Source organism: Panthera tigris, chromosome E3, assembly GCF_018350195.1.
Source record: "Panthera tigris isolate Pti1 chromosome E3, P.tigris_Pti1_mat1.1, whole genome shotgun sequence".
Classification (NCBI taxonomy): domain Eukaryota; kingdom Metazoa; phylum Chordata; class Mammalia; order Carnivora; family Felidae; genus Panthera; species Panthera tigris.
This window is the reverse complement of record NC_056675.1, coordinates 18,151,748-18,174,331: the sequence shown is the minus strand read 5'-3', so window position 1 is coordinate 18,174,331 and position 22,584 is coordinate 18,151,748. Positions and strand designations below refer to the sequence as shown.

At 54.2% G+C, this 22,584-nt stretch overlaps 2 protein-coding genes across 9 annotated transcripts; one reads left to right on the top strand and one right to left on the bottom strand.

Annotated features, from left to right (window-relative positions):
* HIRIP3 (HIRA interacting protein 3) lies at positions 1 to 2,754 on the top strand. Its single transcript, XM_007093471.2, has 7 exons — positions 1 to 185; positions 263 to 383; positions 499 to 613; positions 848 to 1,836; positions 1,937 to 2,105; positions 2,189 to 2,287; positions 2,371 to 2,754. Exons 1-7 carry the CDS (start codon positions 121 to 123, stop codon positions 2,532 to 2,534), a joined length of 1,722 nt encoding a protein of 573 aa, XP_007093533.2. The 5' UTR covers positions 1 to 120; the 3' UTR covers positions 2,535 to 2,754.
* A 1,030-nt stretch (positions 2,755 to 3,784) lies between these two features.
* Positions 3,785 to 22,074, bottom strand: TAOK2 (TAO kinase 2). Of its 8 annotated transcripts, none has more exons than XM_042972538.1 (19): positions 21,238 to 22,063; positions 18,019 to 18,185; positions 17,760 to 17,831; positions 17,560 to 17,661; positions 17,017 to 17,062; positions 16,788 to 16,884; positions 16,526 to 16,639; positions 16,329 to 16,420; positions 14,187 to 14,280; positions 14,006 to 14,087; positions 13,074 to 13,241; positions 12,637 to 12,915; positions 12,308 to 12,469; positions 10,452 to 10,817; positions 10,166 to 10,369; positions 9,636 to 9,875; positions 6,297 to 6,509; positions 5,147 to 5,329; positions 3,785 to 5,054 (listed from the first exon to the last, which is right to left on the bottom strand). In XM_042972538.1, exons 2-19 carry the CDS (start codon positions 18,148 to 18,150, stop codon positions 4,533 to 4,535), a joined length of 3,168 nt encoding a protein of 1,055 aa, XP_042828472.1. In that variant the 5' UTR covers positions 18,151 to 18,185; positions 21,238 to 22,063; the 3' UTR covers positions 3,785 to 4,532. The 8 variants fall into 8 exon arrangements, with proteins under 8 accessions (XP_042828472.1, XP_042828474.1, XP_042828475.1 ...); XM_042972540.1 differs by having other exon boundaries at positions 12,637 to 12,897; positions 21,238 to 22,062; XM_015542595.2 differs by lacking the exon at positions 3,785 to 5,054 and adding an exon at positions 5,467 to 5,574 and having other exon boundaries at positions 5,238 to 5,329; positions 21,238 to 22,060.
* Between the last annotated feature and the right edge of the window lie 510 nt (positions 22,075 to 22,584).

The window sequence follows — 22,584 nt, the reverse complement described above, 5'->3', positions numbered from 1 at the left end:
CCCAACCGTCCCTCCCCTCACCGCGTCACGACCCTCCCGAGTGCGCAAGCTCCTGTCAAACGCGGTGACGGAGGCCGAGAAGAAAAAAAGGCGGGAGCCACCAATCCCAGGTGGAGCAAAATGGCGCGGGAGAACGAGATGCAGGAGTTCATCCGCAGCTTCTTCCGAGGCCGCCCGGACCTCAGGTGCACTAGAGACTGGAATTGGGGTTGGAAAGGGCAGGGGCGGGACGGGGACTCCGTCTTGACACATGTCTCCTCAGCACGCTCACGCACTCCATAGTGCGGCGGAAGTTCTTGGCTCACGCGGGCCGCGACCACCTGGAACCCGACGAGAAGCAAGCACTAAAGCGGCTGGTGGAGAAGGAGCTGCTGAAAGTGCAGGTGTGGGCGCGAGCCTGGGCCGCGGGAGGCGGGGTTTGTTGCTGAGGAGGAGGGGCCTGGGATGGCGTAGGGAACACAACCTTCCTACACGTTTTGACCTCTTGCGCCCACGCAGGTGGATGAAGCAGGTGCCAGGGAAGAGAGGCCAGATCTTGCCAAGAAGGCTAAGAGGCCTCCCACCCCCAGCAGTGGCCCTGGGAGAAAAAGGTTCCGTTTCAATTCGGAGTCAGGTTAGTGACTTTTGTATAGTTGGTTTATTCAAAAAGTATCGTGCATGCATTATATCCCAAAGCATTAGATGAGGGCACGAGGCCAGTGAGTCAGGAACCAGGAGCAGGGTGGACCGATTGATAGCTGTGTTTTCTGTTGCCCTTCCCTCCATCTGTCAGAGGTAACCAATACCAAGTGAAGGGAGAAGGGACAGGAGGAACCCATCCCAACCTTCTTTTCTCTCCATATTCCAGAGCCCAGCTCTGCAGCCTCCAGTCCAGACTGTTTTGGCCTCTCAGCAAAGAATGGGATGGCAGCAGAAGTCAGTTCAGCAGAGGAGGAGAGTCCAAAGCGAGCCTCAAGGAAAGCAGTTGAGGAGAGCAGTGATGAGGAACAGCAGAGGGACCTGGCTGCAAAGACTGGATTAGAGAGGGAGGTGAAGGAGAGCAGTGGGGAGGAGGAAGAGGGCTCCGCCAGAACAAGTAAGGTCTCAAAGGAAGAGAGCAGTGAGGAAGATGAGGAAGGGGACGAGGAGGAGTCCAGAGGCAGGATTGGGAAGAAACCTGTGACAAAGAAGAAGCAGGCACCAGGCAAAACCTCAGCCAGTAGGAAGCAGGCCAGGGAAGAGAGTGAGGACAGTGAGGAGGAACCTGCCCAGAGGACAAGAAAGAAGGCGGAGGGAAAGAAAGGTGCTAAAAGCCACCAGGAAAGTGCAAAGGACAGTGAGGAGGAAGACACCATAGCCAAGAAGAAAGAGAACAGAGAGAAAGAGGAAAAGGATTGGAAAGCTGGAGCCCGGGGCAGTGGAGGGAAAAAGTCAGCTTGGGAGGAGAGGAGCCGCGAGCAGAAAAGCAGGGCAGCCAGGCTACTAGGAGACTCGGGGGAAACAGAGGAAGAAGAGGAAAAAGCAGCAGCAGGCAGTGGGGATAACAGCGGGGGAGATGAAGAGCCCCTGGTGCAGAGAAAGAGCAAGGACAGGACCCTGCAGAAAGGTGGGAAAAGGCAGAGTGGAAGCAGCGAGGATGGGGAAGACAGCTGGAGAAAGGTGAAACCAACTGCTGAAGGTGCTGCAAAGACAGCCAAAGAGGGCGGTATCAGTGGTGAGGCGAGTGACAGTGAGGCAGAGGATAGCCCTAAGGGGGAGAGGGGGAACCGCTCTTCCAAGAAGAGCTCCAGGAAAGGCCGGGCACGAAGCTCCTCCTCCTCTTCCACAGACGGCAGTCCACAGTCCAAAGGCAGGAAGGTGAGGGTGAAGATGGGCTGGGAGGCCACCTTTAGGGAAGACGGAGACCTTGTCTCAAACTCTGAAGGTTTGGCCTTCAGCTGCTGTTTTTCCTTGCCAGGCTGGCTCCGGTCGCCGTGGTGAGGACCACCCAGCCGTGATGAGGCTAAAGCGCTACATTCGGGCCTGTGGTGCCCATCGAAACTACAAGAAGCTTCTGGGCCCCTGCCGCTCACACAAGGAGCGCCTCAGTGTCCTCCGGGCAGAGCTGGAAGCCCTGGGCATGAAGGGTGAGGCCGGGTGTGCCCTGGGGGCTGTGGGAGAGGGCCTTGGCTGCTGGGGAAGAGAGGATCATGAGCCTCTTCTGCCCCAGGCAATCCTTCCTTAGAGAAATGTCGGGCCCTGAAGGAGCAGCGGGAGGAGGCGGCCGAGGTAGCCTCCTTGGACATTACCAACATCATCAGTGGTTCAGGTGAGGGATTTCCTCCCACTCCCCAAGAGATGGGGCTAGGGTTTTCTCAACTGATCTCCTGCTTTTCCTGCCCCCCAATCTAGGTCGGCCACGCAGACGCACGGCTTGGAACCCTTCAGGAGAAGCAGATCCCCCAGGGGAGCTATACTGCCGGACTTTGGGCTCAGAGGATGAACAGCCCCGCCCCCCACCCCCAGACTGGTCACATATGCGTGGCATCATCAGCAGTGATGGGGAGAGTAACTGAGCTGCTCACCTTCCCCAGGAGGCTTTCCACTTGTAGAAAGCAGATATGCCGCCCGCCAACCCCCCCGCTCCAATCTGTGCCTGCAGAGCAGAAGCTGCTTTCTTCAGAGGACTTTCTTCAAGGACACAAATTGTTGGGATCCTACTTCTCAGCTTCACGTTCTCAGTTTAAGGTGTTTACAGGGATTATTTTTTAAGACTCAATAAAGGAGTTGTTTGAATCACTTGGTCAAAACTGGTCCCCACTCGGGGGGTGCCTGGCTTAGTTGGGAGGAGCAACTCTTGATCTCGGGGTCATTGAGTTCGAGGTGTAGAGATTACTTAAATAAGATTAAGTGACTGACTCTTGGTTTGGGCTCAGGTCATGATCTCATGATTCATGGGATTGAGCCCCACGTAGGGCTCTGTGCTGACAGAACAGAGCCTGCTTTAGATTCTTTCTCTCAAAATGAATAAATAAACTTAAAAAATAGTGAAACAAAAAAACGGTCCCCTCTCTTACCCCTATACCGTGGGCCAGGAAGGTGAGTAGCCATTGCCTCCCTACCCCACCCCATTCCCTTTCATTTCCCTCAGGTTCTCCAAAGGAAGTCCCAGCCTCCAGACCCTGCCATCCAATCTGCCACCAGGCTCTATCAGAGAAGAGGGTGGCTCCTACCCTTCTTCCTCCAGCCTGACCAGCAGGGCCCTCATTATCATCACGCTTTTAGCTATCATAACCTAATGCCTAGTTGGGAGGAAGGTCTGAGTAACTGGCCTTAAGAAGAATGTGAGGAACATAATGATAGAACTTGGGACAGCTGGTGTGTACGTCTTCCTTTTCCCCCTGGAAACAGCCATTTAGTCCCTGAGCCAATTCTTTTAGCCTTTAAGGGGTGGGTACAGGGCGTAGACCTGGTCAGGAGTACCCCAGGCCTCTGGCTACAGACTGAGCCAATGAAGTCACTTTAGGACTTTGCTGGCATTCTTGCTGTTGAGATTGCTATGAAGATACAGGCTTGGAGCTGCCAGGAGCCTGGTGTGAAGTGAACCTTTTGAAATCTTTAAAGTCAAAACAAAGGGAAGCAGAAGTCAGGGGATGGATGACCTCCTTTAAAGTTGTGGATCCAGTCCTACCCGAAGTCATTAAAATCACTGAAATTTTTAGTTACACATCCCAATAAATTCTCTTTTTAAATACAAATGACACTATCACCTCCCATGAACAGTCCTTAATACACACTTTAGACAGAAAGGGTGAGTCCCGGGGTCTGTTAGAATAACCAACAGTTTATTAAAAGCTTGCTGTGGGGCTCTGTGCCAACCCCATAGCTGGGAGGGGTTCCCACGACTGCCCCCAGGTCTGGAAGCAGCCCCTTCCAAGGTCCTTCCCTTGTTCCCCTGCCCCAGCTCTGATCTCAATAAAAAAAAAAAAAAAGAAAAGAAAAGAAAAAGAAAAAAGATAAAGGACAAAACGGCACAGGACGTCAGACAGCAACGGGGGAATGGAGAGACCAGGCATCCTGACCCCAAGACAACATCCTGATCCTTTCCTAGGAAGGCCTTTTCCTTCTGTTCTCCCCACCCAGACCTGCTCTGCCACACCTCAGGTCTGGGGGGCCTGGCATCCCCAGTCCATGGCCCCATTACAGGGGGTAGTATAGTTCTCTGAATATAATATATCTAGACCCACCCTTCCCCTCCCCCAGGGGACCAGATGAATATTTGACACGCACATCTCCCTCCTTTCCCAAGGCTGTGATGGAGAGAGTCCCTGGCACCATGGTGGGGAGGCAAGGGCTCCTGGTCAGCCTTGAGGCACCGAGGCCCAAGCTGGCCCTGGGCCACTGGCCAGCCCAAGAAGCTCATGAGATGAGGAGGTCTAAGGGGAGCTGGAGCCAACATCCTGTCCCCCACCTGTGGGTGGACCTCAAGCTTACAGCCCTCCAGGAACCGGCTCCACCCACCCCTGGCCCTGCCCCTGCCCCTGCCCCATTCATCTGCTCATCCACCCTGCACTTCAGGAATAGAAGTGGGAGGAACCATTGAGGATGTGGGAAGCGACACTGGTGCTACGGCTCAGAGGCCCAGGCACCGCAGCGGCAGGTGGGCCCACGTTGTCGGTGCCACTGCCCCCTGAGGCTGCCCGCCGCAGGGGCTGAGGGCTGTTTCTTAGCAGCAGCAGGGCTCCACCACGAGGTGTCCCACTCTGTGTGGGGGGCCCCAGCCAGTTTGGGGGACCCGGAGGAGCCAGCAGAGAGGGCTGACGCCAGGCTGGGGGGGGCATGCCCGGTGGAGGAGGGCCATGGCTCCAGTGTGCCCCTGATCGGGGAACAGGACGGGAGGGCCAGGCAGGGGCAGGAGGTGGAGCAGGATAGCCCTGTGCAGCAGCCTCGGCTGGGATGCCCCCCAGAGCCATACTGGAGAAGCCCAGCCTCATGCTCTCAGCATCGAAAGCCTCGATCTCACGGGCCTGCCGCTCGAGCAAACTCCGGATTCGCTCGGAGCGCCCTGTCTGCAAGGCCAGCAGCTCCTCTTCCACCTGGGACACCCAGAAAAGAGGTTAGCGCATCCGGGGGCGGGAGGTGGGGAGCCTGCCCTCCCCAGCGCCTCTTGGTGCCGGAGCCCCCTTACCCGCTGCTCCAGCAGCGCCCGCCTCAGAGCCACCCTCTGCTCCAGCTCCCGCAGCTCCCGCTCATGCTGGCTCTCGGTGCGGATCTTGATCTTGCTCTGGTAGGCGTTTAGCAGCTCCAGCTCCTGCTGCAGCTGCTGCCGAAGGGCCTGGAACTCTGCCTCCTGGGTCTCATCAAGCCGTAGCTGGCAAACAGGGAGAACTAATTTTAGGGGCCTCCTCCCCCACCCCCGCAATCCTCCCCTGCCCCAGGTAGGCCTGGGCCCTAAGGTTTCAAGAAGCAGCCAGTCTCAACATCTATCAAAATGAAAGGTCGCCATACCCTGTGACACAGCAATTACACTTCCAGGAATTTATCCCCCAGGTATACTTGCACATGTGCTCGAAGGTGTTCACTGAAGCGTTGTGATAGCAAAATACTGGAAACAACCTAAATGTCCACCAATAAGGGATGGGTTAAATAAATTATGGTACGTCCATACCATGGAAAATTCTACACTGTTTAAAAAATGAGATAGGTGTACTGACATGGAAAAATGTCCAAGAAATACTAGGTGGAAAAAGAAGAGAGCAGTATGTACAACACAATCCTACTTTTGTTTATAATTTTGTGTAATCTTTCAAATATGCATAGGGAAAAAACCTAAAATACAATTATTAATAGTTAACTGAGATTGGGTCAGAGAATGGGACTGGGTGAGAGAATGGCAATGAATAGGGGCACTGTCACTTTTTACGCTATGGATATTTTTTAATTGGCCCATTCCAGTGTTGTTGTGTGATCACTTTTAGAACAGCAATCTTCAAAATCCTCAGAAGTCTGGGTAAATCGGCCCAAGGGCCACGATCATTTTGATTTGCTCCCTGTTCACACATTAAACTAACTCAGGCCCAGGAAACAATTATAGCCACTCTTTCCTTGATGGTTCTTGGTAGAGTAGTCAGGCTGGCTTTGTCAAGACCTTAAGAAAATACTCAAGAGAGATAAAAAACCATTGTGGAGAATACTAACAGCGGGAGAATATCCAAGTTTCCCCCAAGAACAAAAGCCCCATCTTTCCCCGCACTCCCCCACTTCCAACTTCCCATAACCAAGGCGGGAGTACAAAGGCCAGCCTCCACCACGCTCCCTCCCTGGACCCCAGGCCTCACCGCCTGCGAGCTGAGCATCTCTGAGATGGACTGGTCATACTGCTCGGCTAGAATCGCCAGCTTGCGGGTCTGTTCTTCCTTGAGCCGCTTAAGGAGGCTCTTGTGCTGAGCTTTGGGTGTGGTCTCCAGCAAGTGTGCCCGCAGGGCCTTGTACTGCCGAGTCTGGATCTTACACGTCTCCTGGAACTGCTTCTTGATCTGCAGCTCCTTAGACTATGCAGTGGACGGACCAAGGGGAGATGGGGGCAAGGGAGAGGAGGAGGAGGAGGAGGAGGAACAACCAGGGGAGAAGGGGAGAAGAGAGAGAGGAGGAGAGGAGACAGAAGCAGAGACAGGGAGAGGGAGAGAAACAGAAAACATGTTAGACAGAGGGGGCGGGGGGAGCTGTATACAGACAGACATGGAGAGATGGGATTGTGCCGAAGAGAGATCAGGAAGGTTCTCAATGGGCAAGAGATACAAGTAAACAAGAGCATGTTCCAAGAGCATGTTCAGGGTTGGGTAGAAAACACAAGAAACAGCAGGAGAATTCGTGGACAGAGAACGGAGAATCTTTAGGGTACGGAGTACACACAAGAAGCTCTGACCATGCAAAGACAGAGGAAATACAACCCAGAGACAGAAACCAAGTGAGCAGATACAGAACGTGCACAAGAGTGAGAAAACCAAGTCACATAACACACCCATGGAAGAGAGCGACACAGCTAAGGAAAGACAGAGAAAGCCCCAGGTTCAACACCTTAGGGTGGGAGGGAGGGAAGGAGGATAAGCTCCGAGCTGAGAAATGGATAAGATGGGGTGGCCCCATCTAGGGCCACGTAAGGGAAAGGGGCAAAGGAGGTGGCCAGAAAGGGCCTGACAGGTTCAATGGGCCAGCAGCTGCTACCCTGACCAGATCTCCACGTCCCAGCCCAGCCCCTTATACACTCAGCTCCCATTCCAAGCCCACAACCAATCCCATTTCCATGCCCCCACTCTCTGCCTGGCCCCCCAAACTCACCACCCCCTACTGTGGTTTGCAGTCCCTTCCCCAAGCCCTCTAGGGTAAAGCCTAATTAATGTCAGGGGAGATATTCAGTTCCCAGAAGGGAACCACATAGGGAAGGGGCTGGGACAAAAGGCAGGTGATAAGGACAAAAGGCCCCGGAACCTAAGGACACTTTCTGGAAAAGAACCCACCAACAGGGGAGCTGTGGGGCCAAGAAGTTCTGTGGAAGCTCAACAGGGGCCCAGATCTCTGAGCTGGTGGTGGTCATGGTGCAACGAAGCTATGAAGGCAGAGAGGATGAGGCTGAGGAGTGAAAGGGGTTAAGATAACGTAGATGGGGGTGAAGAGGTCATGGAACTGGGGGCCAAGGGTCCAGACTGGGGGCATACCGGGGAGGCTAGGCGGCAGGACAAAGCAGACAGAGGCAGCCTGGGCCAAAGGTACAGTTCCGCTCAGATATTTTATTTGTGTTTGTCTTTTTCTTTTTTTGGTGGGGGAAAGGGGACAGGTTGGAAGGGAGACAGAAAAACAAAATCAAAGAGAGAAAAAAAAACCATGACTTCCCACCCACCGCCACCCCTGGCCCCAGGCCTGAGTTGATGAGGGTGAGGATGAGCACACACACAGCGGGAGAACAGCAATAACTTAGGGTGGGGAGGAGTGTCAGGAGAACACAAAGTGTAACTTCCGGACTCCTGGTGGAGGAGGCTGCCTGTCTAGAGGTCCAGAGGACTGGGCTGAGGTGGGGAAGTGTACTAAGGAGGGAGGGGTGAAAGGGAGGAGAGGACTGGAACTGGAGAAACCTCACTGAGTAGTGGGAAATAAAGTGCTCGATGCTCTAAGATTCGGGCAGGGGAAGAGCTAGTTGGTTACCTCCAAGGAGGCAGGGCCCGGGACTGGCGGGGTCGGGATCGCCGCCCAATTAGAGTCCCAGGCGCTGATTGGCGAGAGGCAGAGGGCACTAGCCGGCGCTGGCTACGGGGCAGCAGCCGGGGGATACGGCTGGGCCTCTCACCTCGGAGCAGGCCCCAGCTGGCCAGTGTGTGGATAGCCCAAGGGGGCAAGTGGGAGGCTAAACCCTGGCTGGCCCGTGCCAGGCGCCAGTTCCAGCCCTTGCACAGGGTCCAAAACCTCGCCAACAGGGCTAGCGGGTGTCGGGCAGTGCGGGGATTACCCCGCCGAGGCCCAGGAACGGGCAGACGGCTGCGGAAGCCATCCTTGTTGGTCTTGGGGTAGAGTGCAAATAGGCCTCGGTCCCCCACAGCTCCACAGCCCTGTAGGGCACAGAAGGCCACAGGCGACAGGCGCAGCAGAGCCCGCAGCCAGAGTCGAGAGATGCCCCGGCGCATCCGGGGGCCCTGCTCCCGCACCCATTTGCCCCCAGCTGCCAGAGCTGCCAGAGGTAGAGCCAGGCCTGGCCAGGCTAGGAGCCAGGCAGCCCCAAGGCCCAGAGGGACACCCATAAGGCCACGGCGCCAGCTCAAACCCAGGACAGCCCCCAGTGCAGTGCCCTGGGCCAGGAGGAGGAACAGACTGGGGGGCAGGTGCAGAGCTGTACAAAGAAGTAGGTAGGAGGCCCCCAGGCCCACCAGCCCGACCTCAAGGGCCAGGAGCGCTGCCTGCAGGCCTCCCCCACCCTGGGCTGCCAGCAGTGGGAGCAGCAGCAGAAGTAGCAGGGGCAGGAGGCCAGAGGAGGATCCCACTGCAAAGGAGAGGCCAGCCAGGAGGCCATGGGACAGGAGTCCAGGGAGCTGGCTAATAGGGCCATGCCTCAGACGTGTTGGAGGGGGTTCAGGGGGGATGTCTGGTGAGGGACAGCCATCTCCAGGATCCCTCAGGGTCCTAATTGGCGCCCCCTCTTCCTCTTCCTCATCTTCCTCGGGGACTGGGGTCAGCGCTGGGCCCGGGATCCAGCCAAGCTCAAATTCCTCATCCAGGAGGCTCCCGTCCTGCTTCTCCCATAACCTCCATTCCCCAGCTGCCTCCTGGCCCACAATGCTCCTCTCTTGGGGCGCCAGGGATGGGACCCTAAGCTCTTCTATCTCCTCCTCAGGCAGACCCCAACCTTCCTCATCAATCAAACTATGTTTTTGTGGGTTGGGACTAGGGGTTCCTGATTCTTCCCCCAATATCCTCTGTTCCTCTGGCTCCAGGGTAGCCCCTTCCTTTCCCAGAATCCTTCTCTCTGGAACTGCTTCCTCCTCCTCCTCCTCTCCCAGAATTCTTTGGTTCAGGACTGCCTCCTGGCCAGATGAGCAGGGCTGCTCTTCTCTAGGGGTGCCTGTGCTGGGTGGTCCCAGAGCCCCAGGAATGGGGAGCGGGAGGCCCGGGGGACGCTGGCCTGCACGTACTTTGAGGCTCTTGGGCTGCTGGCGAACCTGGGCTGCATGCTTCTGCCGCAACTCTTGCTCACGCCGCTTGTTGTACTCCAGCTGGTTGCCCAGCTCTGTCTGGTGCTGCAGGCGGGTGAGTTCGGCCCGTGTGCGCTGGACGGCCTGGAGCTGCCGTAGCTCCAGCTCTCGCGTGGCCTCATGCTGCCGCAGCAGCAACGCACACTCCAAGTCCTTCTGGGTCTGCTTCTTGTTCAAATCCTGAGGCAGAAGGGAGGCAGGGCCCAGAGCTCAGTCAGGAAGCCTCGTTGGTGTCAAGAGAGCCCCAGAACTCCCTGGCAGAGGGAGCTGAGCATGGGGAGCTGAGGGGTGTAAAGGAGCCAAGCTGCTGACTGGCCTGGGAATGGAAGCCCGGGGAGCTCTAGCAGCGTCTGACAGGCACGAGGAAACAAGGGGTGTGGAAGAGAAGCCAAACCACAGCATGAAAGAGGGTAGAGGGAAAAACAGGTGCCTGTGCTGTGGGGAGGGGGATGGAAGGTGGGGTGGCCTACCTCCCGCAGCAGGTCCTGGTCCAGGCTGTGACGGGCCAGCAGCATCTTGCGCTTATACTGGCGACACTGAAGCTCAAAGTACTGACGCTGTCGCCGCAGCAGCCCCGCCTCCTCCTCTGCCTGGCACTGCTGGAGTTGCTCCTTCTGCCGCAGAAGCCACTCGGCCTTCTCCCGCTTGGGTGTGCTGGGGTTCTCCTGGAGCTCCTGGGCAAGGCCATGGGGAGGGCAGGGAGTCAGGGCACCTCACCCACCACAGGCCCTGTCTGTTGCTGCAGCCCCATCTCACCTCCTTTAGCTGCTCCTTCCGAAGTTTGTAGGTTCGCTTCTGTGCCTCCAGCAGGGCCGCTAGCTCCTTCTTCTGCTGCCCAAGGATGTGCTGCTGGAACTTTCGCTCCTCGGCCTGGGCAGCTCGTGCCTCCTTCTCACCAATGGCCTGGTGCCGCCGGGACAGTTTTTCTGCCTCAGCCCCAAAGCCAGCCCGCTGTGCCTCAAGCTCCCGCTGTAGCCGTGCGCTATGCTCCTCACGTTCACCCCTCAGCCGTGACTCCAAGGCCAGCAGCTGTTTCTGGTGCTGTCGTCGCATCCGCTTATAGCCACTCAGCTGCTCCCGCAGGGCTGAGTCCTGCTCATGCTCCTGGATCTGACGGCTGACCTGGGGCAGGACAGAGGATGAGAAGTGGGGCTCAGTCCTGGCCTCATCTCATTACTCACACGGTTTTCATGCTCTATTGGTGAACACGGATTTGAGACTCATGGGTTCGGTTCTCATTTGGTGCCTTCATCACACGTAGCCCCTCTGAGTCTCCCACCTCCACTGGATGATGGAGATACAGTCTATTTCACACGCTGATATCACTGAATGAGTCGATAAAAGGTGCCGCGCGCAGGGCCCGATGCAAAAGTGGCAACAATTCAGGTTAGTTCAAAGTCAAACATATCTGGGCCCAACCCCCAGCTTGGTCACTTATTAACCAGGTAACCTCAAGCAAGTTAATGACACTAGCCTCAGTTCCCTTATCTGCTAAATGGGACAATACTACCTCCTTATAGAAAGCTGTGGAGATTACGCCTGATACATGCATAATAGCGTCTAGAACACTCTGAACTAACAAACACTGTTTTTCTTCCCCTTCAGCAAACACTGAGGACTCATTACAGCCCAGGTATGCAGCTGGGATCTGGGCCCTGAGATGTTGGGAGTATCAAGAACACTGGGCCTGGATGTTCACATCTGAGGTTTGGAGCTCAGGTCCCATTGTCAAGTGGGCACAACTCCAACTAGTCCAGGTGGCCAAGTCCCTGGAAATCAGGGACCGGAAATCAGGTCCAGGAAACCCTGGACCTCTCTACACAGTACAACAAAGCACTAAGGATCTGAAGAGCTGTCCCATAAGAATATACTAGACCAATCACTGGCCCATAACGGAATTAATGTTGGTGCTCGCAACTAAGCAAGAATGAAATCTAAAGGTTTACTCAAAGTATGGATGGAAGACTGTGTTTTATGAAAAGTCTACCCATCTTTTCCTGTGAACTGAGAAAAACATTACTATGACTTGATCTTAGGAGAACCAGTCTTGCTTAATTTGAGAATATGAAAACCACCAAAGGTGTTTCGGCAAGTGCCTTGGACAAGCAGAATGTCTGAGTCACCACTGCCTCATCTCTCAACTGGGATCATACCCTCTCTCTCCAGAGGAGCTGGAAGGATGAAATACTCAGGCATGTGTGTGAGCCTGAGAGCCAATCATGGTAGGAGGCAGACACTGGCCACTATTCCTGCCCTCCAGGAGCATAAAATCCAGCACACCTATCGTAATGTCATTTAGGAGCACCACAGCACAGGGATGTGATGCACCTGGCTGGTCAAGGGCCTGGGAAGGCACCCCAGGACATGCTACTTAAGCCTAGCCATGAAAATGGAGGAAGAGTTTATCAAACTAGGAATACCCACATCAGGCAATGTGACCAAAACAGTCCGTTGGGAGAAGAGAATGGAGAGGGTCAAGGAGAGGAGAAAGTGAAAGACGGCAACAAAAAGAGCGGAATCTGAACTTAATCCAGTGCCAGAGGGGAAAAACAAATCATCTCTGGACTTAAGAGTTTGGGGCATCCAGGCTGAGGGAGGATGGCTACACTTACCAGGGAGGCAGTACGGATGGTGGCAAAGTGATCCCTGTTGCGGCAGTAGGCCCGGCGGCGGGCAGAAGAGGTGGTAGAGGTGGGAGCTGGGGCTGCGGGTGGCTGGAGAGGACCTGGGGTCATCTCCGGCTGGTAGGGGTCATCATACAAGTTGTCAGAACCCTAGAGGAAGGGAAGGTGAAAGGGATGCCCAAGGTTCAGAGGCCACTGGGCCCTAAAGGAGATCCCTGGAGACCCAGTCTGACTTAGAGGAGGAGCAATCACACTTGGGAGGGAGAGCTGGGGCTCGGCCTTGTCACCATCAGGCCTCCTGAGGGTGAGCTGCATACCGGCAGTCGGTGGATGATGGAACTATGGGAGGTAACTGTATGCTCCCCTTCTTGCATCATGGCCATCTCTCGGGCTTCAGGGCCTTCCTCTTCCTCCTCTTCCTCTTCCTCCTCCTCCTCTTCCTCCTCGTTGTCCGAGGCATCAGCTAGGCTATTGACTGAACTGCTCTGGCTGGAGGCGCTGATGGACATGCTTGGCACTGAGTGGCTACTCTCTAGACTGGTCAGCGTCCCAGCCCGGTGCATGTAGGGCTCGGCCTCCTGTGGACAGGGCGCAGGCTGTTGGGCAGGGAAGGGGAAGGATAAGGGGTATGTATATGGAGATAGCACAGGGAGACAGAGGGCAGGAGGAGGGAGAGGGAAGGTGAGCCAAGCAGCTGCTAGGAGGCAAGCAAAACACAGTGGGGAAAAAAGGGTGGCAGGGTAAGCTGGGTCACCTCCTCTTCCTCTGGGGCTTCAGCACCAGGGCCATTGGGTGCTTCTTGGAACAGTATCTTCTTCATCTTTCGGTACTGCAAATTGTCCAGCTCCCGCACAGCATCCTTGGTCCTCTGGATCAGGTCCATGATGACTGTGGGTGGCCGCTCCCGGAGCACAAAGCGGTGCTGAGGGGAGAGAACACTGAGGCCTGCTGCAGAGCACCTACCCCCACCCCAAATATCCCATGGGCCCTGACACTCCCTCTGGCCTGAGGAACTTCCCGGGGGCCCATGCCCACCAGGAGCTGATGCTGGCCTTGTGCTAGGTAAGCCCTGCCCCCACATTTTCACCACCCAATCACCCCTCCCCAGACAGGCTCCTGTTCCTCCAAGCACAGCTGACAGACAAGAACAGTCAGGAGATCTGGATTCTAGTCCAGGTCCTCTATCAACATGCTGTGTGCCCCTGGACATGTCATGAGGCCTCTCTGGATTTCATAAGGTATCCCACAATTATAAAACAAGTAGGTCAAACTAGACTGTCTACATCAGTTCCCAACTAGGGCTCCTTAGGCCCCATGGATCTGTGAAGGGAATGGGGGCCCCTCTACTTTTGATATCTCAAAACACACCTAAGGGAAATCATACATTTACCCATGACAAGGCTACCCAGGCTTTTGGCTTGAATTACATCAGATCAGTGTGGTAACCCTGGTTATCGCACGCAGACCAGAAGCTCTGGCTGGCAATTATATACGTCTTTGATTAATAAAAGATGGGAAAACAAATTATTACTTAATAAATAAAGACAGTCTGGTAGACAAAATCTTGCAAAACACAGAGTCCATTGGGCACTGGGAATGCGGGTGGGAATTCATACATGAAGTTCTTGGTGGAGGAAGAGCTGGGAATCACTAATTTCACTGAAGGGTAGGCCAGTGAGCCCTTACCTTCAGAAGAACCTCTGAGGTTGGTCTGTCTTGAGGGATTTTCTGAAGACAGGAGTCAACAAAATTCCGGAAGTACTCAGACCTAGAAGTCATGGGAGGATGAGGAAGGCGGGGGGAGGCCATGAGCCAGGTAGCCTTACCCTATGGCCTAACCCCTGGGCCCAGGAATCCCAGTCCTCACCAGTGTCCTGACTGGAGCACGGGGGACTCGTTCTGTGCAATGTGGTATAAGGCACTCATCGCATTCATGTTAAACAGCGGTGGTTTCCGTTCCGCTACAGAGAAAGGTCAACAGGGAGAAGGTGAGAGGTGGCAGATGGGCAGAGGAGTGGAATGGAAATCAGAGGATTTGGGTTCACACCCCAGCTCCCTGACTTCCTTGCTGTATGGCCCTGAGCAATTCTCATCATCTCAATTAATTTCCTCCATAAAATGTAACACCTATCCTCTCCCCTGTACACAGTGGAATAGAGATCAAAGACAGAAAGAAGCCGTTATCAGCCCAACTAACATTCTATTAGGTGCCAAGTAAGAGCAAAAACTTGCTAAGTGTTAAGGGAAAGATAAGGAAAAACAACAGACAGGCTCTGTCCTCAAGGAACCTCTAGCCTAACAGGAAAGATTAAGTAAAACTCAACAAGTACTATCAAGTTACAAGAGGGAGACAGAAAAATGGTTGGGAAGCTGGGAGTGCATGTGGGTTCTCAAGCTGGTAGGTGTGCAGGGGATTAAGGGCAGGTCTTTTGGAAAAAGGGATATTGGAGCTGGGCCTTAGATTAGCAGTTGCAAGCCAGGAGCTCCTCGAGGCCCAGACAAATGTTTTGTTATGTTTTTGGCCCAAATAGCGATTTTTAAATTACATTCCAACCGAGCAATTTAGTAATAATAATCTAAATGTCCGGTTTCTTCTAAAAACTTAGATGTGGTGAAAAGGAGCCGACACTTCCGCATAACGATGGACTAGAGCAAAGCAATAGCAGTCTCCAGTTTGCCGTAATCTTTTTCACATTACTTCTTTGATACGCACTATCTGCTTATAACCAGGACTGGTGGTTTCTTTTCAATAACAGAGAAATATTTCTCGGCGTCCACATCTCTACCAAAAAGTAGGAATAAAATGGACAGCTCTATATTTTTCTTCTACCTGGCTTGTTCCAATGTATTTGCATCACCTGCCCAGCTGTGGTCTCGAGTGACGAATGCACATATGTGGACATGGAGGGAAAGGGCGTGTCCAAATCTCGGACTTCGGGCAGAAGACAAAATACAAACCAAGTTAAGAAAAGTGGAAAAGTTCATGGCACACTCAGGGTGTGGAGCTTACAAAGGTGAGAGTCAACTTTCAGAAAGCGGGGCTTTTAGCTTGGTGGAAGGAAGCACAGGGATGGCATAGGTCTTGAAGGGAATGGGGAGCACTGATGGCTCTGAGGAGGGGGGTGAAGCAACAGCACCCGGCTAGGGCGGCTCTCTCTGACATAAGAGAGACTGGAGGAAAGAAGAGACTGGCGGTAGGAAAGATCATGGCAGGAAGTTGTTGATAAGAGAGACTAACAGCATCTCTTTTCTTGGGCAACTGTCTGTGCCGGGCACTGTGTTGGAGGCTTTACAAACATTACCTCACTAATAGTTAATTTCAGTAGCGTAGGCTGGCAGAGACGAGAACCCAGACAGGCTTCAAGGCCTCATGAACTCACGTAAGCCTTACTCTCTGGCCTTATCATTCACTGCTCTTTACGTGGCATTACCTGCAATATTTCAAACAACTGAAGCCAGTCTCAGCTCCGCATGCCTGCTCTTACCTATCTGGAATGCTCTTCCCTATAGTCTTTCAAACAGCTATTATCTACTTTATGGTTCTGCTTAGATATCTGCTGTAAGATATTCCTTAGCCCCTGAAATAGATCAAGTCTCTCGTTTTATGGTTGTACTGCTCTTGTAACCTCCATTCAGCTTCTGTCCCAGTAAGAGAAAACACATCTGTTTCCCCAACTGGAATGTAAGTTCCACAAGGCCAAGAACCTCATTCACTGCTATACCCCCAAAACCTGCTAGCATAGCGTGGTACATAGCTAGCACTCAAAAAAAAAAAAAAAAAAAAAAAAAGTAAAACTAGAGTAGTGGACAGGAAAAGAATGCTCTGATATCCTTAGGTCTAAGAACTGGCAGGATTTGACAGCTGCCTGACTTGGGGGTCAAGGGTACAGTCAAAATGGACAGGAGCTTGGAGGCCTGAGGATGAAATGGTATGGGGATGGAAAGAGACAGAGAAAGAGAAAGCAGTGGAGAGAAAAGAGGATGAAGAAACAGAGGATGTCGTCCTTACCCAGCTCGATGCAGGTTATCCCCAAGGACCAGACATCCACTTTGCCATCGTACTGCCCCTCATCCATTGCGAGGATCACCTCTGGAGCCATCCTGGGAGAATGGTCAGGAGAAAGAGGCTTATCACCTGCCCAGACTCTGCCAACTATTGCTCCCAACATCCTAGGGGCTCCCTCCACTCACCACCATCCCACTCACCAGTATGGGGTGCCCACAAAGGAGTTGGCGGGTGCCATGATAGATGCAGAGCCGAAGTCCCCTAGCTTCACCAAGCCTGGCTCTGATAGCAAGATGTTTCCAGCCTTCACATCCCTGCCGGAGATGAAGCACAAGGATGAGGCATACACCTCAGGAAGGCTGGGCAAGGGGCTTTAGCACCAGGTTTCCAAGAAGGCGCAGCCCAGCTGAATAAGTGGTGTAGAGCGCACCCCCTCCCAGCCATTGTCAATGTTCCTTGTACCTATGGATCATGTTGTGGGAGTGCAGGTAAGCCAGGCCCTGAAGGGCCCCATGGGTCACAGCTGCAATCTCCACCTCCTGAAGGGGCTTCTTGTGCACTGGGGAGTGAGGGAAAAACATCAAACTGAGGGAGCCCAAGGGTGGGGCTGGAACAAGCTCCCCTGATCCCTTTCCCTACAGCTTCTTTGCTCTTCTCACTTCTCCCACTTGTTGGCCAAAGAGCCACTTACCTTCTAGAAGGTCAGAAGCTGAGCCCAGGCAATACTCCATCACCAGCTAAGAAAGGGTGAAGGGTCAGAGATAAGCACATCTGGTCACCCCTGGCCCACCTCTCTTGGGCAGAGATCCAAACAGAGAGCTTCTCTGCCTATCCTTCACTCAGGCATTACCTCCAGGGTGAAGACAAAGAGGAAGGACAACTGAGAAAACGTGGTGGTGGTGGTGGGAGAGTTCCTAGTCAGGGCCTCCCCTAGGAAGGGGAGACAAGATACCACAACTCCCATCTGAATCCTTTCAAAGCCCCATTATATCTCCATTTCCTCCAGCCCATATGCCCCTTTCCAACTACTAACAGTTTATGACTCTCTTCAAACCAGCCTCTCTTTCTGGAGACACTGTTGTCCATGGGTTTGCCTGAGGACTAAAGAGGTTGGGAGAGACTTCCTCCCTTCCAAGGTCCCCATAATGGCACCTGGAACAGGGCCCACCTAAGAGACTGGACCAGGACAAGGATGGGGGGCAAAGATCAGGCCAGATTCAGTGGGCTAGCTCACCCAAGCCGTGTGCTCCCTCAGGTAACAGCCCCGGTACTGAATGGTATTGGGGTGCCGGAGCTTCTGCAGGAACCGCACCTCCTTGATGATGTCCTGCCACTTCTGAGAGGAGGTCAGGGGAGAAGAGGTTTACTCAGCCCGCACATTGAGCCTGGGATCCCCTGCTCTGTCCCTCACCATTCTTGTCAAACCTGACCCACCTCATTTGACTGCTTCCCACTATAGGACATCTTCTTGATGGCCACCACCTCACTATTCCGGACATCTCGGGCCTAGAAGACCAGACCAGAAGCTGGTGAAAGCCCTTGGTGAGAACTGGGCAGCGGGAAGATTTTTTGGCCCAAAAGGAGAGGGCGGGAAAGGCTGGTGTGGTACGGCAGCGCAGAAGGAGGCTTGGAGGTCCACAGGGGGAAGAATGCAGTGCCCATCCCTACCCCATTCTCCTAAGCCCCAACTTACAAAGTACACGGCTCCAAAGCTGCCATGGCCAATTTCCCGGAGATCAGAGAAGAGCTTTTCAGGGTCATCCTTGAAGAAGAGCTCAGCCACATCAGGGTCCTTCAGGCTCCCGGCCCGGCCCCCAGCTGGCATGATGGCCCCTGGGGGCCCTGAGAGTGGGGCCTGACCTGGAGAATGAAGAGGGGACCCTTACAGCGAAGATGAGACACTCAGAGAGAGGCAGGGACCCCTCAAATTTCTGCCTTCTCCTCCCCTAGTTCCCTGATGAGGGGGAGGCACTGCTGAGGAAGGGCAAGGGGGAGATTAGGAACAACATCAAAGCTCCAAAAAAATTAAGTTGCCCTAGCAACCAGAGCACGGGGGCCGGGTCCCTGGAGTCCCTAAAACTGCTAGGAAGACTGAGAGCTAAGCATCCTCACCACCCCCCTCAGCCCTCAGTAAGATCCATTTCCCTACAACCCCCCTACTTCTCCCCTCAAGAATAAAAGATCCCACCTCCTAGCCAGAACCCCAGATTCCCAAGTGTCCTGTCCCACAAGTCCCATACCCCAAATATTTCCAGGCACCTTCCTGTTCCCCTTGGCGTCGAGGCCCCCTCCTCCCTCAACCTCTCACACCCTGGAAGAGAGCAGGAAACGGCCAGGCCGGAGGTAGTGGAAATCCGGCCATTGTTAGAAGTGGGTATTGGCCCAGAAGGGCCAGAAGACTTGCTCTCAAAAAGGGCTAGGGACATTGTGGCAGGGAGGATGGGAAGGACAGGGACAGAAATGGTGGCTGGCTTTGGGGACCTCTCTGTGACCTGGGCTGTCTTACTTGACCAGTCCAATTGCATATGCATCACACACAGGTACAGGACATTTGTGGTGTACAAATAACATTTATTGAGCATGTACAGTAAGCACCTTACATGCATCTCTCTCATTCAACCCTTGCCACAACCTTGTGAGGTATTACTATCGGGGTACCCTTATCTTGCAATGAGGAAACAGGCTCAGAAAGGTTAAGTGACGTCCAAAGCTGGTCCTCTACCACTGTTTTTAAAACAGTGCTATGAAACAAGCAGGGCAGGATAGTGATCACCATTTCACAGATGAGGTGACTGAGGCATAGAAAGGAAGGAGGACTTCTTCAAGGTCAGAGAAGAGGACCTTCTCTCCAGTCAGGCCTGTGTGCTTATTACTCTCTTAGCCCCCTCCTGCAGGAAGCCTCCCTTGACCACTCCAGCCTTTAGGGAGAGCTCCTAGAGCACCCAGCCCAACACCCAGAGAAAGAGCCTGCAGTACCAGGTAGCCAAGGACCCCGCCCCCTTTCCCCAGGGAATGCCAGGCCAAGCTCCTGGCTAAGCACTTGTTGGAATTTAGGCACAAAAGAGCCTTCAGCAGAGCTGGACTCCCAGGGCAGAGTTCTAGCTCCTTTAAAGCACCTAACAATTTAGCATGTAATTATATTCTGTCGGGCATTGTTTCCTGTTGTGTTGTTAATTTTGTCTCAGCCCAACTGGAAGCTGGAGGGCAAGAAGTAAGCCTGACTCTCCGGTGGGCCCCCAGGGTGCAGAGGGCTCAGAATAGCCTAGGAGATTGATTGATTGCCCTCAGCCAAGCCCTCAGCAGCTCCCAAGCTGCTCAGAATCGGCCCCCTTCTCCATTCTCCTGCCAGCAACCCTGCCAAGCACCCCTCACCCCCACCACACACCCACACACAAAGGCAGGTGCTCACAACTTGCCAAAGGAATCTTCTTGACCTCTTTACCAGCACCCAGCCCAGAATGCCAACCCAGGACCATAGGCCACATGTAAGGATGCCAACAAAATATCACACGGGGCCTCTACCTCAAATAATGAACATTTGAGCAATTACCAAGGTCTGTGCTAAATCACAGCCACCTTCTCAAAGGGACAATGTTATCACCATTCTGCAGATGGGGAAACACAAGTCTGTCTGTCCCTAAACTACACTAACAGTACATCTCATCGGCAACATACAGCAACAGGGTTTTGAGTAAGTTCCTTATGCTTGGTCTTCTCTTCAGTAAAACGGATTACAGCACAGGGCTGTTGTGAGATTTTTAATGAGATCTCATCCTTAAGAACACTATGCAGACACTCAGCATATGGATTTTTCCTTCCCTGCCTCCAGGGTCACCACAAAAAGGACTTAAGACTTTGGGGATCATCCTATCCCAGCAGCTTGGCTTTAACTGTGAAGAGACACCACTATGGCTATCATTTGTCAAAAGACAGAACCCTCTCAGGAACCCAGACCAAAGACTGGAATCAGGGTAGAGATGAAGGTCACAGTAGGGAGAAAAATCCATGAGACAGAAGACAGGAGCCAGAGCTTCCCATCAGGGAAAGCTTCTGAGTACAGTCCTCCTAAAAAGGAAGCTCTTCTCCCCACCCCACCCCCCATTCTTCTATCTCACCCCAACTCATTCCCCTTTGGACCCCTGGCCAAGAAGAGATGGCAAGAGACAGGTATGGAGCAGGGGCAAAACTTCATCAAGAACCTGGGTTCAAATCCTGATTCTGCTACTGTGTGACCTTGAGCAACCTCTCTGAGCCTCAATATTCTCAACTGTAAAATGGGAAGACGGCAATAAAAGAGGCCCCCACAGGGTGAATGGGGGGGGGGTGTCACATGAGAGAACAGATATAAAACACTTGTAAATGACAGACCACTTGACAAATGTATCACCATCAGCAGGAGGTTCGAAGGTAACAATACAGGTGGGGGAAAATATTGCCAGGCATCCCCAAACACAAATGCACACACACACTTCCTTCAAAGGACAAGAAATCCAACCAGATCATGCCTAAAAAAAAAAGCTAAGTGGACGCATCATAGAGATCAGAGGCAAGGGAATCAACACCCCAGAGCAATCAGGAGAAAGAGGTATAATGGAGAACAGGTAGCTGTGAGGGACAAAGTGAACATGGGAGAAGAGCAAAAGAGTGCAAACCCATCTAATTAGCTCAAGCACCTTAGGGCGTGACCCCCATGACATCAAAGCCCCTGTCACCTGAGGTCCCCCATGAAACAGACATTATGAAGGAAGAGGAACAAGGTGGCAGCAGAAGGCACGGCTAGCCAGAGGCTGACCACTGGCCCACTGGGCTTCATCCTGAGGAGAGGGCCTACCCAGGCCCAGTTCCTCAAAAAGGAGCACGCTTTCTTCTCAATGCTAGACACAGGGACCCGCGCCCCTGCACCCCGTCTCACCTGGTAGGGGTCACTATGGTGCCCCAGCGCTTCCGCCTCCTCCTGGGGTCCTCCAGCGGCTCTGCCAAGCAGGGAGAGGGGCAAGGAGACCTTTCCCCTTGCCACCTCTTCCTCGGCTTTCGCCCTTCCTGAGGGGCGGGCCCGGGAAGCCTCCCCTGGAGGGGAGGGGGTGACAACCTGATCTGACCTCGCGGTCCAGTCCTCCTCCTCCGCGAGGGCGACAGTTGCTGAATCCCGGATTTCTGATTGTGGGGTCTGAACCCCAGATATTTGAACGAAGGGAGGCTGAATTTGATACCTGAACGCGTGGGGAATGAACCCCGGATACTGGTGCACGCAGGGACCTGAACCCGATATTTGAAATCCTATGAAACGGAGCCCCAGGTTTAGAGAGGTTAGGACCCGAGTCCGGGATATGTGGGATCTGAGGGGCTGATACCCGGATATTTGAGAAGCGAGGAGTCAAGCCCGGAAATTCACGACGGAAGGGCCTGAGCCCCAGGTCTTCGGCCACCGACAGGGGGCCCACCCCGAGGACGTCCGGCCGCACGGCCCCTCTCACGCCGGGGTCCGAGGGTGACAGCCCTCACTCCCGCCCCGGTCTCCTCCCTTTCCCCCTTCCGCTCCTGAGGGCAGCTGAAAGATTGTAGCTAAGGGTGGTCCCCGCGCCTTCTCTCCCTCTCCTCTTCTCAGCCTCAGCCTCTCTCCGCACCACAGCCCCGGTCTCGTCCCGGTCTCCCTCTCTCTCTTCCTCCCAATTCCAAGATGGAGACCGGGCGGGAGCGCGCAGGCGCGGTAGGGACGCCGGGCCAAAGGGGGCGGAGCCCTAAGTGAAGAGCCCCGCCCCTCTATCCTTACTGCCGCGGCCAGGGAGATGTGCAGCCACCAAGCCGGAGTGCGCGCGCGCTCCGCCACGCGGACCCTGGGATGGAAGGAGGCGGGGAGAAGGGCTAGGCTTGGAGGGGGAGGAGCTCAGCGCGCAGTCCGACAACTGGCGGTGGAGAGGGCTTCGGCGCATGCGTTCGCTCCGCCTCAGCGCAGAGCCCGAGCTTGTTGCTAGGGGAAGCTTTGAGGGGGCGCGAGTAGAAGCAAAGAAGAAGCCGTGATCTGCGCCTGCGTGTAGGGTAGCTGTTGGGAGGGGCAAGGGAGGGAGGCTTGCTGGGCTCGGAAAAGGCGGGAAAATGGACTGCTCTGGTTAGTAACCATACAGCCAGGACGTGGGGTCCTAAGTTCGAGGAATCTGCTAGGAAAACTCAGTCTGTCAAATCCCTTCGGGAAGCAGGCATCTCACAATTGCATGACCTGCCCAAGGTCACAAAGCCTTTATGTCAGAGCATTTCCATGACC

What these genes read in the sequence shown, in the direction of transcription:
- HIRIP3 (XM_007093471.2), top strand. Translation starts at nt 121, where the DNA reads ATGGCGCGGGAGAACGAGATGCAGGAGTTCATCCGCAGCTTCTTCCGA. An exon ending in AGGAGCTGCTGAAAGTGCAG is followed by an intron (nt 384 to 498) that starts GTGTGGGCGCGA and finishes GCGCCCACGCAG; the next exon opens with GTGGATGAAGCAGGTGCCAG. An exon ending in GGAAGCCCTGGGCATGAAGG is followed by an intron (nt 2,106 to 2,188) that starts GTGAGGCCGGGT and finishes CTTCTGCCCCAG; the next exon opens with GCAATCCTTCCTTAGAGAAA.
- TAOK2 (XM_042972536.1), bottom strand. Translation starts at nt 18,150, where the DNA reads ATGCCAGCTGGGGGCCGGGCCGGGAGCCTGAAGGACCCTGATGTGGCT. An exon ending in TCCCACAACATGATCCATAG is followed by an intron (nt 16,640 to 16,787) that starts GTACAAGGAACA and finishes CATCTCCGGCAG; the next exon opens with GGATGTGAAGGCTGGAAACA. An exon ending in GTGCTCCAGTCAGGACACTG is followed by an intron (nt 14,088 to 14,186) that starts GTGAGGACTGGG and finishes CATGACTTCTAG; the next exon opens with GTCTGAGTACTTCCGGAATT.